Source organism: Salvia splendens, chromosome 21 (assembly GCF_004379255.2).
Source record: "Salvia splendens isolate huo1 chromosome 21, SspV2, whole genome shotgun sequence".
Lineage (NCBI taxonomy): Eukaryota > Viridiplantae > Streptophyta > Magnoliopsida > Lamiales > Lamiaceae > Salvia > Salvia splendens.
Window position 1 is genome coordinate 26,391,942 of NC_056052.1, and position 17,986 is coordinate 26,409,927.

At 38.1% G+C, this 17,986-nt stretch overlaps 3 protein-coding genes across 7 annotated transcripts; 2 read left to right on the forward strand and 1 right to left on the reverse strand.

Annotated features, from left to right (window-relative positions):
• Positions 1–480: 480 nt before the first annotated feature.
• Positions 481–3,614, reverse strand: LOC121784984 (ribosome production factor 1-like). 2 transcript variants are annotated; one of them, XM_042183291.1, is made up of 10 exons: positions 3,522–3,614; positions 2,548–2,922; positions 2,361–2,444; positions 2,185–2,254; positions 1,916–1,998; positions 1,642–1,721; positions 1,278–1,376; positions 1,088–1,184; positions 782–871; positions 481–667 (listed from the first exon to the last, which is right to left on the reverse strand). In XM_042183291.1, the coding sequence occupies exons 2-10, from the start codon at positions 2,872–2,874 to the stop codon at positions 629–631; spliced, it is 969 nt and encodes a 322-aa protein (XP_042039225.1). In that variant the 5' UTR covers positions 2,875–2,922; positions 3,522–3,614; the 3' UTR covers positions 481–628. The 2 variants fall into 2 exon arrangements, with proteins under 2 accessions (XP_042039225.1, XP_042039226.1); XM_042183292.1 differs by having other exon boundaries at positions 2,548–2,926.
• Positions 3,615–3,727: 113 nt separating this feature from the next.
• LOC121784983 (bifunctional purine biosynthesis protein PurH-like) lies at positions 3,728–8,241 on the forward strand. Its single transcript, XM_042183290.1, has 13 exons — positions 3,728–3,847; positions 4,411–4,583; positions 4,685–4,781; positions 4,867–4,942; positions 5,173–5,269; positions 5,571–5,673; positions 5,771–5,904; positions 6,042–6,219; positions 6,419–6,573; positions 6,751–6,960; positions 7,076–7,423; positions 7,514–7,640; positions 7,757–8,241. Exons 2-13 carry the CDS (start codon positions 4,437–4,439, stop codon positions 7,906–7,908), a joined length of 1,824 nt encoding a protein of 607 aa, XP_042039224.1. The 5' UTR covers positions 3,728–3,847; positions 4,411–4,436; the 3' UTR covers positions 7,909–8,241.
• A 5,120-nt stretch (positions 8,242–13,361) lies between these two features.
• LOC121784665 (beta-hexosaminidase 3-like) lies at positions 13,362–17,895 on the forward strand. 4 transcript variants are annotated; one of them, XM_042182864.1, is made up of 16 exons: positions 13,468–13,515; positions 13,659–13,793; positions 14,390–14,723; positions 14,954–15,028; positions 15,223–15,258; positions 15,368–15,479; positions 15,567–15,637; positions 15,753–15,883; positions 16,070–16,135; positions 16,302–16,402; positions 16,501–16,560; positions 16,700–16,733; positions 16,813–16,911; positions 16,983–17,042; positions 17,118–17,368; positions 17,644–17,895. In XM_042182864.1, exons 3-16 carry the CDS (start codon positions 14,391–14,393, stop codon positions 17,808–17,810), a joined length of 1,596 nt encoding a protein of 531 aa, XP_042038798.1. In that variant the 5' UTR covers positions 13,468–13,515; positions 13,659–13,793; position 14,390; the 3' UTR covers positions 17,811–17,895. The 4 variants fall into 4 exon arrangements, with proteins under 4 accessions (XP_042038797.1, XP_042038796.1, XP_042038798.1 ...); XM_042182861.1 differs by lacking the exon at positions 13,468–13,515 and adding an exon at positions 13,561–13,593 and having other exon boundaries at positions 13,672–13,793; XM_042182863.1 differs by lacking the exon at positions 13,659–13,793 and having other exon boundaries at positions 13,362–13,499.
• Positions 17,896–17,986: the final 91 nt, after the last annotated feature.

Here is a 17,986-nt window from a genome sequence, read left to right on the forward strand (position 1 = left end):
ATAGTCGCATCTTATAATATGATATTGTTGTCACAGAATGATTTTAATGAAACACTTGTATGATGAAAAAACTTTAAATAATATAAATGGATAATAGCCATTTAATCACAAAATGTAATTAGTCTCGTAAAGTTTGAAAATGAAATAGTATTAAATTACAATTCAAATTTTTGCACCTATCTCATGCATGAACAAAATGGTGCTTTGTAAATTGTAATGATGTTCTAACGAACACTGTTTGATTAAACTAAGTATTTTCTCTTTTCTGTTGTTTCTTTCTTGCACATACAACAAATGTCTGAATATTATCAAAAGTCGTCATTTTTTGCACATGGCCAAGACCATTGAAAAGAAAAATAGTAACTATTGTATTTTCAAACCTTATGGAACTAACCAAAAAGAAATAGTCCCAAATAAATTTTGTGATTATATACTATGAACAATGATGATAAAGGATTTAACAATTTAAACTGCACCAAATAAAACCAAAATTTCGTTGGATATATTCAAGGCATTGTCTATTGCTAATTCTCATTCACTTCCATCAAAAGGGTACATTGACACAAAATTTTGCAATAAAAATCACATCTAAAATTTAGTTTGCTACAAAAATCGCACCCGGAACACTTCACAAGAAAAACCTCCTGCGGCTGGTGTCCATCTCAGGCTGCCATTGGAACAAGGGAGAAAACACGTAAGCACTTGTTTTCGAGATAGGGCTGGGAGAGGGGGAGGCCGAGAAAAGCTTGTTGTAAAGTCAGCAAATGAATTGAAAGATTACCTTGTGTGTCCATTCATATTCAGCTCCTTTTGTATCAAATGTTCCATGCTGAAGACTGATCAGCTTCAGCGTGAAGTGAGGGCCACATTCCTGCAATTTTAAGATATAAGGAACACGACATATTGGGAAGAACTCGCTTTCCATGACCAAAAGCAAGAATTGGCAGATTAATCAGCCAATGAAATAATTTGGATACTAGCATGGATTCACATAGGGTGATATCGATATGTTGCGTGACAATGACTTTTATGAGAAGTGATGCTCAAACGTGTAGGACGGTAAGCCCCAAGGATCAGAATGACAAACCTGAAGCCTGGTAATTACTTTCTCCTGAGTTTTAGCCTCCTTTTTCCCTTCGCCTTTTGGTTGAGGCTCTTTGCTTTCTTTTGTTTCGAATATGTAACTTCAACATGCAACAATATGGAAAAAGAAGATACTTAAGGCCATCATTATATGGTAAAACAGAGAGTAGTATCATACATGCACGAGTATATACCGGTGATGGCGGAAGAATATGAAATCACGCTGATTGTGAAATGTAACAACTCTTCGACCACGGAAATTAGGGTCTTGTGGGAATAGTGACTGTATTAACCTGAAACAGATAGACAATGACAAGTTTTGTAATTCAATTCTAAACTGATACATCTGGACCCCGAGTGAAATAGGAGAAACACACGATCACATAGCAAATTTTAGACATGCATCCAGATTCAGATACATAAGATACACTTCAGGTCAAATGTGGATAACTACCGCAAATATGTTGCAAACAGAATAAGAAGCTAGGCATTGAAATATTAAAAATTGCCGAGAGTATTTTTGCAGTATTTTTTTTAATTAAATCACACTAAAATTACCTGCCTATACGATGTCCCAAGCGTGTTGTGAAGTTATTGAAAACAAGCTCAGGCTGGTGGTTGGTAGGATTTCCATGATTCTATGAAAATATGAGAAATGCAAAGTTAGTCCAAATCTAGATATAACAGGGCAATGTAGTGATATATATATGAGGCAAAATAATAGAAACACAATGAATCTAAGTTGAAGGACTAAGATCACAAGTTAGTCGATATAATTCATTGAGTAAGAATGTAGTCAGACGACGGGGAAGTGGTCATCCTAGTATCCTACCTTAATGTCCTTCCGCAAAACAAGTCTCGAAAGTTTGAAGTGAGCAGTGGGGCCACTTGGTAATCCAATAACTAGTAAAGCATCTGCAGTAGCTTATAAGAATTAAAAAAAAAATCGACTTTCCAAAATGCATAATAGAAGAGATTCAGATTCACTGATTCATTCAACTTCAACCTATTTTATCCTTGGAGATTGGAACATAATCAATTTCTATTTTCTAGCATAGTGCCTGGATATATAAGTACGTAAAGATCAGTGCAAAGATTGACCTGGTTCCCTGCGGTTGGTATGAACAACTATGATTGAGGTGAAGTCTTTATTATTCGCATACTCAACAATCTGAATTATGATAGAACGAAAAGTCGAATAAGTATGAAATGTTACAAACCTAGAATCTCATCTCATCTAGGCAAAACGAAACGATAATAGATGGCAACATGAATACCTTTTTGAGGTCATATGTTCCTCTCTTGTGATAATGAGCATTGGGAATGACAGAGATAAGCTCATCAATAAACGCAGGTCCCCTCTGCAGATTATAGCACAAACATCCATTAAGAATGAAAAAAACAAGGCAAGTATCATATGAAAAAAATTTGATGGTTCGAGAAAAGCTGCTACAGAAAACATACCGAGGAGTGGAAGCGAGAGGTTGTGATCAAGACCTTAGGCGTGCGTTCTTCTTTCAATATGCAGCTGAATTCATCAGCATCATTTCCAGCAAATAGCTCCTCGTCATCAGGTTTACAAACAGTTTCATCAAGTTCACGGGTGTTTTCAATGGTGCGAGGGACTGGCCTTGCAGGAGGCTCCTCCCCCAGCTCCAATGCTTGCTTCTCTGCGGCTTCGCGAACCTTGGCCTTCTTCTTCTTTTCAAGCTTCTTCTGATGCTTCAACTTTGCATGAACTTCCGACCTCTTCTCTTTGTTTTTAATCGCTGACGGCAGCAAATCCTTCATTGTATCTTTTATATATTCTTGAACTCTCCTTTAAATATGTCTGTAGCACTACCTAGTCAAGAACAACGATCATAAAACATCACATACTTTCACCATATACCGAATGTGCCCAATACGAGCTTTAATTCAAAAAAAGCAACAAGCTAAACGAACAGATGCACGGCCATTCTTCAATCAGTTTGATAGCTAACTCAACTTTAACAATGAACCTAATTTCTTAGTCGATACCTAACTACTCCATTCAAAGAATCGCCCATTCAAAAACAAAATAAAATAATCACAATAAATCTTGCACAAAAATCGGAATCAAAAAATAATTTGGGGAAGTATTTGATAGATCATAAAGCTAAGAACATAACATTTCAAAACGAGGCCTTTCACAATAATATCATAGGCAAAAGCTTGAGGAACAGAAGATATAAGCAAAGAAAAAATAAAAGCGACAATAACACCAAAAAGAAAATTGAATGCAGCTTGAACCTAAACTTACTCAAACAAAAATTTAAAAATACAATATTTCACAACCAAATTGGCTGCACAACGCAACAAAAAATCATCGAAAAACTAAATCCAGTAGAAATTAAGGCATCAAAACGACATCATAACTCATCAATACTCCTCCAACCAGAAGAAATCAGCGAACTTACGTTCTAGAACTTGACGCAGCTCTCTCTCCACGCTGTGGCTGCAAAATCTGCTCCTCCCTCCAAGGTAGCAATGGGCGGCGGAAGAAATCGGTCCGAGAAATTTTAATTACCCCGATTATTAAAGTCGATTTTGGGCTCTGGGCCCATAGTAGTGATCGGGTCGGGTAGTGAGCATAATTCAATTTATATTGGGCCACAAGGCGGCCCATACGCTTTAAATTTGGGTATCGAATTGCCCGCTTTCTTCATCTCACTGCTGCTTTAGCAAGAGATAGAGGTGCCGCCACAGTTAGGAGAAAAGGAGAGAACTGTTCCAGAAATTTCGTGTAAGTTAGCTGAATTTTTTTTCCTTTTTTTTTGTGGAGGAATGTTGATGAGTTCTGATAGATTTTTGATGCTTTAGTTTGTACTGAATTCAGCTGTTCGATGATTTCGAATTTAATTTGCACGCGTTATGCAGCTAGTTTTGAGTTGAGTTGTAGCTCGTGCTTCATTTAGGTTTTTGTTTACGTAACGTTTACTGCTCTTATGTTATTCATCCATAGCTGCCTTTGATACTTTGGTGGATGTTTTAGCCTTTTTTGAAATATTGATAAGTTATGCTGCAGTTTTCATGCTTTTAGTCTGTACTGAATTCAGTTGTTCGATGATTTCAAATTTCCTTTGCACGCGTTACGCAGCTAATTTGTTTGTGAAATATTGCATTTTTTGAATTTTTGGAAAATTTGTTTTCAGTTAAGTTAGCTCGACCTTCATTTAGGTTTTTGGTTTACGAAACGTTTACTGCTGATTTTGTGTATGTTTTTGAGAAATTGAGAGTAAATGTGAATTTACGTTAGTGAGAAATTGTAGGATTAAAGTTTTATGATTAGTGTTCTCTGCTACGTAGTGCAACCAGATTATAAACATCGAGGAATGCTGGGTTTAGGCACTAGTTCTGCTGTTTCTACAAACGCTGCTGTCACCTCCTCAATTGTCAGCACAGGCCACCCCCTTCAAAGTGTCACCTACGCAACTTCCTCTGCTTTTCATCCAGCCACTGTGTTTCCGTCGCACCAATTGGTACCTAATTATTTGGTTTTTAGTTATATGTACATGTTTACTATTAATTTATGCTGCTTTGGATTTCATTTTAACGTTTTTGTGTTGACATTTTGTTGTAGTCTGCGGCCACTTCGCATAACTTGAATTCGCTTCGTGTTAAAGCGATGGCAGAAGCTGCTTCAACTCTGAAGATGGAACCCAAGTCCGCACTTTCTGGTAATCTATTTGTTAAAATATTTTCTCGTTTCTTTATGATTTATGAGTGTATCTTTTGTCATTTTATTTCAATCTACTCTTTCAGGAAAGAAGCAAGCGTTGATATCACTGTCAGACAAGAAGGATTTAGCTTTGCTTGGCGTTGGGCTGCAGCAATTGGGGTGAGGTGTTTTGATGGTTTTGTCCAATTTATATGTTTCATTGCAAGTGTTGGACAACTGGGAGTCTAAAGTTGATGTTGGCAACTTGGCATATTAGGATATCTATTTGTAGATAGTCTGGCTATCTTCGGAAGCTTGCATCGCATCCTTACTGTATGCAAATGGTTTAACTTATACAAATGAATACCTACGTTTGGAAAAATAAAATAATTATTTATGTTTTTATGAAGATTCACAATTGTTTCCACGGGAGGAACAGCGTCGTCTTTAGAAGGTTCTGGTGTGGCTGTTACCAAGGTGGAGGAACTAACCCAATTTCCTGAAATGGTAAGTCCTTTTCTCCTACATCATTAGAGATTGGTTCAATTTATATGTTTCCTCTGTCACTTAAAACTGGATTACTGGAAACATGATTAAATCAATAATTGATAAATGCACTAATTTATTTCTATCAGTTATGACATGCTTAATATATTTACTGCTTTTGGAACTGTACTAAAGTGTGATGCAATGTCTAGTTAATGGCTAATTTTTGCTGTCTGTTCTAATATATTTACTGTTATGACAGGACAGGCATGTTGGCCTGTTCTAACATTTTGGTCTTATATTTACTCTTCATCCATTACAGCTCGATGGTCGTGTAAAAACTTTACATCCTAATGTTCATGGAGGTATTCTTGCAAGAAGAGATCAAGAGCACCACATGGAAGCCTTGAATAATCATGGAATCGGTATGTTGACAACCTTCTATTTAATAAAGTCTTTATTGATCAGCTGTCTAATTTCCATTTTCATCATCTATTCATAAGCTGTTTTCGTTTTCTGTAGGTACATTTGATGTTGTAGTTGTGAACTTATATCCCTTCTATGACAAGGTTTCCGCTTCTACTGGAATTTCTTTTGAAGATGGAATTGAGAACATTGATATTGGTGGACCTGCCATGATCAGAGCTGCTGCTAAGGTTAATTGGGCTTAACAATTCTTTTTAATAACACAACTTTAGCTAGATATCATTTTAAGATCTAGTGCAATATGGTTAAACACAACTCATGTTTTTGTCTTGTATCACTTTTCTAATCGCATTTTTTCTGTTGACAGAATCATCAGGATGTTTTGGTTGTAGTCGACTCCAGTGATTACCCAGAACTCCTAGAATATCTCAAAGAAGGTCGAGATGATGAGCAATTCCGGAGAAGGCTAGCCTGGAAAGCTTTTCAGCATGTTGCTTCTTATGATTCTGCCGTTTCGGAATGGTTGTGGAAGCAGACTGAGGGAGGTACTCTTCAATAGATACTAAAAACAGATTAACCTGTCATAAAGATCAATATCTAATTTCTTGACCAAATAAACTTCTGCTGAGTTATTACTAAATTTGTTATATTCCAAAGGAATGACAGCATCTCTTAGGCTAGAAGCTTACCAAAAGTTTTATAATGTCTGAGTATATATTTTTATGACCATATATTTCATTGCAGATAAATTTCCTCCCAGCCTGACAGTTCCTTTGTCTCTCAAGAGTTCACTTCGGTATGGTGAAAACCCTCATCAGAGGGCTGCATTTTACGTTGATAAGTCTCTTGCAGAGGTCAACGCTGGTGGCATCGCAACTTCTGTCCAACACCATGGGAAGGTATACCCCCATAGTCCTTGAGAGTGATCTTTGGTTATATAACATTACATCAGTTGATCCGTAACTCTGTGGGTATGATTTATATGTACACACATTAAATGACCATGTTTATTCTGCCTTTTGATCTTATGATAAAAATGTCTCTCTCTTAACCTTTGGTGTACCTTTTTCTTGCAGGAAATGTCATATAATAACTATTTAGATGCAGATGCAGCATGGAACTGTGTATGCGAGTTTAGCAAGCCGACCTGTGTGGTTGTTAAGCACACAAATCCCTGTGGAGTAGCATCGCGTGATGACATCATTGAAGCTTATAGGCTGGCTGTCAAAGCTGATCCTGTTAGTGCTTTTGGTGGCATTGTTGCCTTCAATGTTGAAGTTGACGAGGTAATGTCCATTTTCATATCTTATATCGTTTTCTTTTCTCAAGAAAATGTCATCTTATTTTCTTTGCACTAACTTTCTAGAAGCCAACAACTTTCATGTGTCACTGTATTTGCAGGCTCTTGCAAAAGATATCAGAGAGTTCAGGAGTCCAACTGATGGTGAAACTCGTATGTTTTATGAGATTGTCGTTGCTCCTAAATATACCAAGAAGGGGCTTGCAGTACTTCGTGGGAAGTCCAAAACATTGAGAATCCTTGAGGCGAGTAAAAATATCAAAGGAAAGCTGTCCTTGAGACAAGTTGGTGGTGGGTGGTTAGCACAAGACGCGGATGATCTGACCCCAGAAGATATCAACTTCAATATTGTTTCAGAAAAGGCTCCACTCGAAAACGAGCTTAATGATGCGCAATTCGCCTGGCTTTGTGTCAAGCACGTGAAGAGCAATGCTATTGTCATCGCAAAGGTTCATCTTTGCACTCCCAGTTTTCCATTAAAATCTGGTGCTTGAACTGTGTTCAATACTCCCAGCGAGTTCTTACCCTTTCTTTTGCAGAATAATTGTATGCTAGGTATGGGAAGTGGGCAGCCAAACCGTCTCGAGAGTTTGAGAATAGCGATGAAGAAAGCAGGGGACGAACTCAAGGGAGCTGCATTGGCAAGCGATGCTTTCTTCCCATTCGGTAAGTTTGCACTTTTGTCTGCCTTGAGAAGTAATTAGTCGAAAATAGGCACATCACTCAATAGCTTGCTTGCATATTCGGAACCTACCTAAAGTCGAGTTTTTGGGTGGTTACAGCGTGGAATGATGCCGTAGAAGAAGCATGTAAAAGCGGGATCGGTTTCATTGCTGAGCCCGGTGGCAGCATCAGGGACGCCGACGCGATCGATTGCTGCAACAAGTATGGAGTTTCACTTGCCTTCACCAATGTCAGGCACTTCAGGCATTGATCCTCTGATTGTAAGCTCCTGCTTGCTGTGGATCACTCCTTTTTTCAAAAATAATTTCCTTCTCTTTCCTTTTCCTTAATGTTTTCGTTTCTGGGCCTTGGGGTTGTTTGAAAATCCAAACATCTCAAACTTTAGCTGAACTGTGACTGGCCCCGGTTGAACCGAGAGTACGGTTACGGTTTGACCATGAAATCACGGTACGGGTTCCGGTCCGGGCAGAACTGTCTGTCCGGCAGAACTATTTATATTTCATGTCTAACTCTATTTAAATGTAGATTACTATATATTTCACTTGCGCAGAAGCTTAAATTTTAAAACAGAATCTCTAGCTAATGAGAGTCTTATGTTTCAATTTAAGTTCTACCCAAAAATATATTCTTGAATAAATAAAAAAATATTTGTCCATTAACGATGACCACTTTTCTAATAGGCTAATCCAATAATATAAAGAATTGTAGGTACGGTTATAAAACCATATGTTTAATAACAGTTATTGCCAATTACTATTATTTTGATTATTGTGGCGAATAGTGAATGATAAAAAGTAAAAGGTCAACTTATTTAATACTTACTACCTAATTTCTTACGCTACTAGTATTATTTTTGTGAGAGTAGTAAAATGATTTGTTATTTATAGCTTACTTTATTTGGTTCAAAACATTAATTAGTTCAACAGCTCGCAACTGTGAAGTCAAATATGAGAAATGATGAGAATAAAACCTTCAAATAAATACGGTTGTATTATTAGTTATATGATACGATCCTAACTCTCTTCTATTATAATTATTTTGTTTAGATATCATAGGGATTTAGCATATCTTCTTTTATTATTTTGTTTAGATATTATAGGGATTTAGCATATCTTTTTTGTATCCACACATATTATAAATATGTGTGGAGTCTTCCATAATATTTATTCAATGAAATACAATATTATTTTGGCCAAGTCCACGTGTGATTCTTTGAATCCCTAATTCCCTACGCTACCTGCTGCCCGACGGAAGGTCTCCGCGCACAGCCGGAACGTATATCTGATCTGTAGCCGTTGCCCGACGGGTTGGAACCCGCGCACAGCCGCCCAGATCTTTATCTCCGCTGACCCTCACGGGCGCCGGATTATCTTTATCTCGTTATTGTCCGTTTTATCGGATCGTTAGGGATTTAGGTCCCTAACAACTGGTGCTTTCATCGTGATCTCACCCTCCCACCATCACGAACCGAAGCTACACCGCTGCCCGACGGAAAACATTCCGCGCACAGCAACTGCTTTGGTTGCCGAGTCCCGTCTGTCCGCCGAGCTCTAGCCGCCGGACAACTCTACTTCTGCAACGCCCGACGGGAAAGATTCCCGCGTGCCGCGTCAAAGTTAGACGCTCATCATCCACCACAGCCACTCTTCAGTCCGTCGACATGTCATACGACTACGTCGGCTATCGCCGTCGTCAATACGACGTCTCTCAGGCCACACAGCCATTCCGTCCCTACCAGCTGGGCCAACCTCGCAGTGTAACCTGTTGGGACCCTCCGAGCAGCCGGGTGGAAGTACTCCGTTCACCGTCGTGGCCTGATCCAGAATCACCCTACGTCTCACACCACTTGGATCCACTTGATCGTCGCCCACGACCGAGATACCAACTCCAGGATTTCGATCCCTATGACCCTCCACCGACGCGGCAGCCCTCTTGTTGGGAACCACCGCCTCACCGGGCATCGCAGGGATACTCGAATTATGATCAGCCACCGCCGCGTCCACCTAGTTGCTGGAATCCGCCCAGACATCGAACCAATCGCCGCTGTCCACCGGCGCAACAGCAGGACCGCGGCTACCTGCCTTTTGACCGGCCCCGACGCTCGGAGACGTGCTGGGATCGACCTCACCCTCAGGAGGAGGTGAGAGCGCTGCGAGTCCAGCCCCCCTCCCACCGGCCCCGCTACTTCACCGAACAGCCACCGCGGGACCTATACAGTCAGCCCACGCTTGTGACCAGTCAAACTTCTGACCAACCTACGCACTCGCCTACCTGTTGGGATTCACCGGAAGAGATGCACACACAGCCTATGTATCAGCCACCACCGCGCGACCGATCGTTGGGTCACCGCACAACGACGTTGCCTGTTGTTGCCCCCAGTCTCAAGGTTCGTTCGCCTTGCCCGGCCCAACTAGCTGCCGTAAGTGATTTCAACGAGAAGTTACGTAGTTGTAGATTGGAGCAAGCCGCCCTTCTCGCCTGCGTGAATGCATTGTTTGAGGAGAATATTGATGACGATAATCTAGCAGAGGATGTTCCCGACAACGTTGCTCACAATGGGAGTGCTAATCTTGTTGTACCAAATGACGAGTCCCTGGAAGAGATCATCAAGACCAACAATACGCCGCTGCAAGTGCTTGTCGGGGCATATGATGAGAAGATTGATGATATTAGTGTTCCAACACATAAGGAATTGGAGATGAAAGATGATGTAGCGACTTTGCTGGAGAAATGAAATAAAACCGAAGCCCTTCGATCTAGTTTAGAGCAGAAAGAAAAAGATTTCAGTGTGTTGAGTGAGAAGCCGAAAAAGAGAGAGAGCATGGAGAATCAAAGCCTTGTTGATGGCATCGAGGCTAGATTGGATATAAAAAAACAGGACAGTCAAGAGGAAATGGAAGAGAAGCGAAGGTTGTTTGAGGATGAGCTTAAATTAAAAGCAGAAGAATTGGGTAAGACAGGTGATGCTCACTCCGGTTCGCAAGCACTTGTTTGTGTCTATGTGGATTTGAATGTCAGTAATGTTACAAGTATGAATCCTCGATTACCGTCGCTCGCCGCCGATGCAAGGTTGATTCCTCCGGGAAATGACACGCCGTGTTTGAGCATTCATGGAGGTGTGGCAAAACTTTTCATTTTTGCGTTGAATTGTCACGACAACAATATGGCGGGGGTGTCCACCATATCTTATACCCAACACAGTTCTCTATTGGTGATTTTGGGTGGAAATGATGAAGGGAGACGCACAACTATTCGGTGGGCGTTTGATCCAGGAGGAGATACCTCACCAGAGCTTCTACTTTCAACTCTCTTCGTGGTTTTATGGTTCCTACCTTGAGGACAAGATGGATTTCAACCGTGGGGGAGTTGATACGATCCTAACTCTCTTCTATTATAATTATTTTGTTTAGATATCATAGGGATTTAGCATATCTTCTTTTATTATTTTGTTTAGATATTATAGGGATTTAGCATATCTTTTTTGTATCCACACATATTTATAATATGTGTGGAGTCTTCCATAATATTTATTCAATGAAATACAATATTATTTTGGCCAAGTCCACGTGTGATTCTTTGAATCCCTAATTCCCTACGCTACCTGCTGCCCGACGGAAGGTCTCCGCGCACAGCCGGAACGTATATCTGATCTGTAGCCGTTGCCCGACGGGTTGGAACCCGCGCACAGCCGTCCAGATCTTTATCTCCGCCGACCCTCACGGGCGCCGGATTATCTTTATCTCGTTATTGTCCGTTTTATCGGATCGTTAGGGATTTAGGTCCCTAACATTATACTTGATGTAAGTTGTACATTGTAACATCCATATTTTATTACTATCTAATTTCTTAATACTTACTACCTAATTTCTTACGCTACCTAATTATTATTTTTGTGATAGTAGTAAAATGATTTGTTATTTATAGCTTACTTTATTTGGTTCAAAACATTAATTAGTTCAACAATTCGCAACTGTGAAGTCAAATATGAGAAATGATGAGAATAAAACCTTCAAATAAATACGGTTGTATTATTAGTTATACTTGATGTAAGTTGTACATTGTAACATCCATATTTTATTACTATACTATTTTTAAAAAAAAAACAAATTGAGCGGTTAAAGACTTGAATGCGGAGTACTACTATTACTATATATTGCAAATAAATTAAGCTCTCGATTTACTCTCTAGTAAACGTACGGACAAAACATTTGTTCCTAATCTTGACAACAAATATTTTATGTCCTTTTTATAATGTAATAACCGAAACATAACAAGTCCCAAGGTTTAAGCCCATTAAAATATCACTGCAAAAATTCCACTATATAACTAAATAGTACTGCAAATTTGAACATTTAACTGTTCACTAATAAAGCACTTTTACCAAAAATAATAAATATTCAATTAGTAATGCACGCCACAACAATGCTGCTGCTGCTGCTACTTATTTTTATCACTTTATAAAGTGCTATATTAAAAGTGATTCAATTTTCATCCAAAAATTTTACTAGTACATAATGAATCAATTAACGTGTGGTGAGATTGATAAGTCATCAAGTTTGATTGATCCTACAATTTTTAAAAATGTCTAATTTTATTATAAATTGGACAATTTTTTTAATGGTCTCATGATGTCGAGTATGAAAAATATCTTATGAACAAAACGTTCAGCTAAATTCAGATATGTAGCCAGTGGCGAATCCACTAAGGAACAAGGGGTATAGCTGTACCCAAAAATGAACTAATAATACTATGCATTCGCCATAAAAATGTAACTCTAGTCTTACCCTAGCCTAGCGGTAAGTTCTTTCCCCTCCTAGTTAGCGATCCGAGTTCGACTCCTGAAGAATCCAATATATTATTTATTCTTTTTTCTATTTTAGTATTTCAAGGAGACATGTTTTCTTTTATAGCGTTTTAGAGTCTTCCAGTTTGTCTATTTGGATTTATTTTATGGAGTAACTCTTTTTATGTACCATTTTGTACATTTATGTTAAAAATAATATATCCTCTTAGTATTTTAATTCTTTTTAAATGTATTTTTATTTTCTTCGCTTGCATTGAGTTTTATTGTGTGCTTCTATTTTATATTCTTCTTATAGATTTTATGCATTTTAATTCTAGAACAATTGCTTCTCTTATAAAGTATTATGGTACAATTTAATTATTTTCTAATGCATTTTATTTTTATATTTTCTATTTTTAAAATTTATAATTTTCTCAAATAAACAAAAAAATGATTTATTAATAAAGATAACACACTCTATAAATGCTTAAATTATACAGCTATAATATAAATCCAAAAACCATTATTTTAAATAATGAAAGTTATTAAATAGTAACAATAAAATAAAAATAAGCCAACGAATAATCTTAATTAAAAAAAAGTAAGGATAAAAACTTTTATTGCAAGAACAAATTAAAGAAATAAAAAAAATAGGTCAGATTTTGAAAAACATCAAATTACACTAATTCTTTCTCGTACCCCAAAACCGAAAATCCTAGATTCGGCACTGTATGTAGCACGCTAAAATTTTATGTCATGGAATAACTGAGAAAATTTCAAATTAACTAACCATTTTCTAAAATTGCATAATTGAGTAGAACTTGCAATTTTTCCGAAAATTGCAAAATCATGAATTAGCCACTGACATTGTCGGCAGATAAACCATAAAGGCGGGAGACTTTATTTAATTCTCTGTACCTAATTAACTACCAGCATTGAAATCCTTCACCATCAATTACAAAAGACTTATTTAAAGTAAAAACATACTCCTTCATTTGTTTTGTCAGCTTGTTGCCACCAGACTCACCACCCACAGCTTCACATCACACACAGTGGAGGTTTTTTTTCCCATTTGTATGTGTGTTTATATATATGTGTGTGATTGTTATTACATTTCAATATATGAATTGAGGGATGGAGATCTATGTTTTGGTTAGTTGAACAATAATCTTGTTTTGCCATTTTCAATTATTCTTTGCTGCTTTAATTTTACTCAGCCCAAAAAAGCAGCTTGCTTTTTCATCTCTGTGGGGATTCAAGATTCTTGGTTCCAAAACCTCTGTAAAAGTTTCAATCTTTATTCATATTGTTGGGAGAGGAAAGAATTGTGGGGCTTTCTTGAAAGTTGAAAGGTGCTATCTTTTTTCTTCACATTTTTTTTTTGTGATTCTTGCTTTGTTTAATGCTTCTTCTTTTTTTTTTCTTTCTGAATGCTGAATTTGATGAGTTGTTGAGTCTACATTGTGGTGTGTGAATTGGGATTATTGAGATGAAATTTGATTGATTTTGATGTGTAGTGATGAATTAATAATGCTGCAGATGAGATGCATTTATGGTGAAATTCATGAATATATCTTCTTTTATAGCAAATACAACTTTTTTTTGTAAAAAAATATACTTTTTCCTAATTGAAGGGTTTAACTGGCATAAATAAAAGCAGGTTTTAAATATCTGGAAAAAAGAAACTAGAATTAGATTTATTGTAGCCAAACTGTTGAAAAAATCACACTGCATTGGCTCGCTTCCTTTTGTAGCAAATACAACTTTTTGTAAAGAAATATACTTTTTCCTAATTGAGGGATCATTAGAGGAGTGTACATTTGGTATCCAACTGCAATAAATGAAAGCATTTTATTTTAAATATCTGGAAATAAGAAACTAGAATTTGATTTATTGTAGCCAAATTGCTGAAAAAACCATACTGCATTGGTTCATTTCCCTTTTGTAGGATGGGAATAACAAGGCTAGAAGGCATATTTCTTTGGCATTTGGTGTGTGTTTTCGTAATATCGGCTAATGCAGTCGATATCACTCAATTGAACATATGGCCGATGCCTAAATCCGTGAGCTATGGATATGGAAATCTTCATCTCAGCAATGAGTTTGAGCTGAGGACCGATGGAAGCAAGTTTGCTGATGCTTCCTCGATTCTCAAGGACGCGTTCAAGAGGTCTCTAGACCTCCTCAGATCAACCCATGAGCTTGAGTTTCACGCGTCCAAGATTGACCCTTCGTTGGTGCTGAAAGGAATTCATGTAGTTGTTTCCTCACCTTCTGATGAGGTACCTTTTTGTGTGCATCACAGTTTATTTGAGCACACCTTTATCTCTTCGATTCGTTATTTTCGAAATTTTTAGATGCTGCAGTAGTCATCAGTTTTTTACATTATACTGTCACATATCTTTAAAATGTCTAAGCAGTCTAACTAATTAGTAACTTATCAAAAATAGTTTTAATGCATTTGTGTCCAGTTTTAGATTTCTATGTTAATATTTGGTCATGTTTGATGCAGTTGCAGCACGGAACTGATGAGTCGTACGAGCTGCACGTCCCGGCTAAGGGAAATCCACTTTATGCACGTATTGAGGTGTGCACTACGAAACATTCTGTCTTCGCCTAACACAGCTCTCTGAAACAGAATCATATCGTGTCGTGTATATTAAGAGCTCGGAAGCTTAGGCCGCGAGCTCGTCTCAGAAACTAATAATGCTTGTGACAATATCTAAAATTCTCATATAAAATATTTTTGAAAATAATTTAAAAATTTGTGTGTTTTTGCAGGCAAAAACTGTTTATGGAGCTTTACATGGACTGGAGGTTTACCATTCATTCTCAAAATCTCAATATATATAGTTTTTATTTACTACTACAATTTATCACATGTATTAATAGGGTAAAAATGATGAATGTGTATAAAATGTGACAGACATTTAGCCAAGTCTGTCACTACAACATTTCATCAAGAGGGATTCAGGTCCATCAAGTCCCGTGGACCATCGTTGATCAGCCGAGGTTCTCTTATCGAGGCCTTTTGATAGGTGAGAGCCTCAAAAATCCAAGCTCTAAGATCCATTTTCTCTCAAATTCTTCTGATCTGTTGTGTTTAATTGCTCGTGTCGTTGCAGATACTTCAAGGCACTATCTGCCTGTTCTGGTTATAAAGAAGGTCATCGACTCAATGGCTTACGCCAAGCTAGTAAGTATCGTGACTCAAAGGGCCGTTCAATTCTTTCATAGTATTTGATAGCATAAAATAGGCCAAAGAAGGATTTTGACCTTTTTTTTTCTGTTGTGAATCGTACTGATCGCAGAACGTGCTGCATTGGCATATTGTAGATACGCAATCCTTCCCACTCGAGCTACCATCGTACCCAAAGCTGTGGGACGGAGCATATTCTGTTCCAGAACGCTACACGTTTGCTGATGGCGAAGAGATTGTTAGGTAAGTGCATCGTTCTTAGTGAGCACGAGCGTGAAAACGCTGCACTAAACATAAAAAGCATATGCACTATGAGAACACAGCGATCACGTTAAACTGCCTTAACACTATTACAGTTCAGATAACTTTATGCGTTCAATGCAACTGGTATATAGTGCCGATACTATAATTTTTCATGTCGCAATGCAGTTATGCCAAGAGACGAGGGATCAACGTGTTGGCTGAAATTGATGTTCCTGGCCATGCCGAATCATGGTAGTGTTCCACAACATCTTCATCACTTATCCAAGTATACAAATTTTGATCATAGATCAACGACATTGATCTTGAACCGGACTAAGATTTACTGCTTTTCATGAAAATTCTCATAAAAACTCGTGAATTCGAGCTAGCATGATGAACTTAAATTCTTGATTTTTAGGGGCGTTGGATATCCTGCATTATGGCCTTCAAAAGACTGTAAGCAGCCACTTGATGTCAGCAACGAGTTCACCTTCAAACTGATCGATGGGATCCTCTCAGGTACGTTTCGTTTCTTCTCCTAGAAACGCCACCCTCTCATCCCGGAAACACCATGAGTCTATGATCAACCAACTTCAGTTTGATTCACTGCTTTTCAGATTTCAACAAGATCTTCAAGTACAAATTCGTACACTTGGGAGGCGATGAAGTTAACACGAGTAAGATTTCACACAAAACTCGAAATTTCAAAACAATTTCTTGCTGAGTTTATTGCATTAGTCCATCATTTAGCTTTGCACCTTCTCATTTCATAAACTTGTAAATTTGTAATGAAATGACAGTAAATGTGGATTGCAGGTTGCTGGGAGACGACGCCTCATGTCCGAAAATGGTAAAACTCGAATGCTTCAACTCTCAACACCCTGTCAAAACATCATCTTTTCTTAGCTACATTCCATTGTAATCCACAGGCTACAGAAAAACCGCATGAATGGATCCGAGGCTTACGAGTATTTTGTGCTGAGAGCGCAAAAAATCGCACTTTCCCACGGATACGACATCATAAACTGGTAAAGAAATCAGCCTGATTAAAAAAATCATAAAAATAGTTAGATAACATGTGAAAAACTGATGATCACAGGGAAGAGACTTTCAACAGCTTTGGAAAAAAGTTGAACCCCAAAACTGTGGTTCATAACTGGTAAGTAACTAATTGCTCAAACGAAGGTCTCAGCAACGCATAAGCACTAAACAGCATGACACTTGCACTCTGCAGGCTAGGCAGTGGTGTTGCTCAAAACGTAGTTAAAGCAGGGCTCCGTTGCATCGTGAGCAACCAAGACAAGTGGTATTTGGACCATTTGGATGCATTTTGGCAAGGTGTGTACTCGAATGAGCCTCTCACGAATATTACGGATCCTAAGGAGCAGGCCTTGGTCCTCGGAGGCGAGGTGTGTGCCTGGGCTGAGCATATCGATGCATCTGACATCGAGCAAACCATCTGGCCACGAGCTGCAGCAGCCGCAGGTAATCTTCTCGACAAGCAAATCATACACAATCTCAACTAAATTTTGGATTTTTAAAAAAATTTGGAATGAGTCCAAATGTTGTTCACTAATAACTCAAAGTTTTGGAGTCTGATGGGCTATCTGAAGGTACCGTTGGAAAGCTCTCGACTCCAGGTTTCTAACGGTGCTTATAGTTTTCGGTTTTGGCCGTGAAAGTGGTCAGAAAATGACTTGAAAGTTGTTGCAACGGAACTCAAGCTTTTCTTGTTTTTACCATGTTTTTTATGTTTGCAGAGAGGCTATGGACACCGTACGACAAACTAGCCAAGGATCCGGAGAAGATCAAGAGCCGGCTGTCGTATTTCCGGTGTCTGCTGAATCAAAGGGGAGTGGCTGCAGCTCCATTGGATGGATATGGGAGGGAAGCACCAATAGAGCCTGGTTCTTGTTACTTGCAATGATACTGGAAAAATTGACATGTGATTTGTAAAATGAATTATATCAATAATGATTTTTAAGATAATAAAATCAAATTAAATGTATAAATTAAAAATCTAATGATAACGTGAATTAAACGAGAACGATGCTCACAAGATACGTCATACTAACGTAACATTTCTATATATATATATATATA

Excerpts from the sequence above, each read along its gene's own strand:
- LOC121784984 (XM_042183291.1), bottom strand. The coding sequence starts at position 2,874 with ATGAAGGATTTGCTGCCGTCAGCGATTAAAAACAAAGAGAAGAGGTCG. Across the intron at positions 1,999-2,184 it reads TACCAACCGCAGGGAACCAG|ATGCTTTACTAGTTATTGGA; the intron begins GTCAATCTTTGC and ends AAGCTACTGCAG. Across the intron at positions 1,377-1,641 it reads TTGGGACATCGTATAGGCAG|GTTAATACAGTCACTATTCC; the intron begins GTAATTTTAGTG and ends TATCTGTTTCAG.
- LOC121784983 (XM_042183290.1), top strand. The coding sequence starts at position 4,437 with ATGCTGGGTTTAGGCACTAGTTCTGCTGTTTCTACAAACGCTGCTGTC. Across the intron at positions 6,961-7,075 it reads TCAATGTTGAAGTTGACGAG|GCTCTTGCAAAAGATATCAG; the intron begins GTAATGTCCATT and ends CTGTATTTGCAG. Across the intron at positions 7,641-7,756 it reads CGATGCTTTCTTCCCATTCG|CGTGGAATGATGCCGTAGAA; the intron begins GTAAGTTTGCAC and ends GGGTGGTTACAG.
- LOC121784665 (XM_042182861.1), top strand. Across the intron at positions 15,638-15,752 it reads CAATGGCTTACGCCAAGCTA|AACGTGCTGCATTGGCATAT; the intron begins GTAAGTATCGTG and ends TACTGATCGCAG. Across the intron at positions 16,734-16,812 it reads ACGCCTCATGTCCGAAAATG|GCTACAGAAAAACCGCATGA; the intron begins GTAAAACTCGAA and ends TGTAATCCACAG.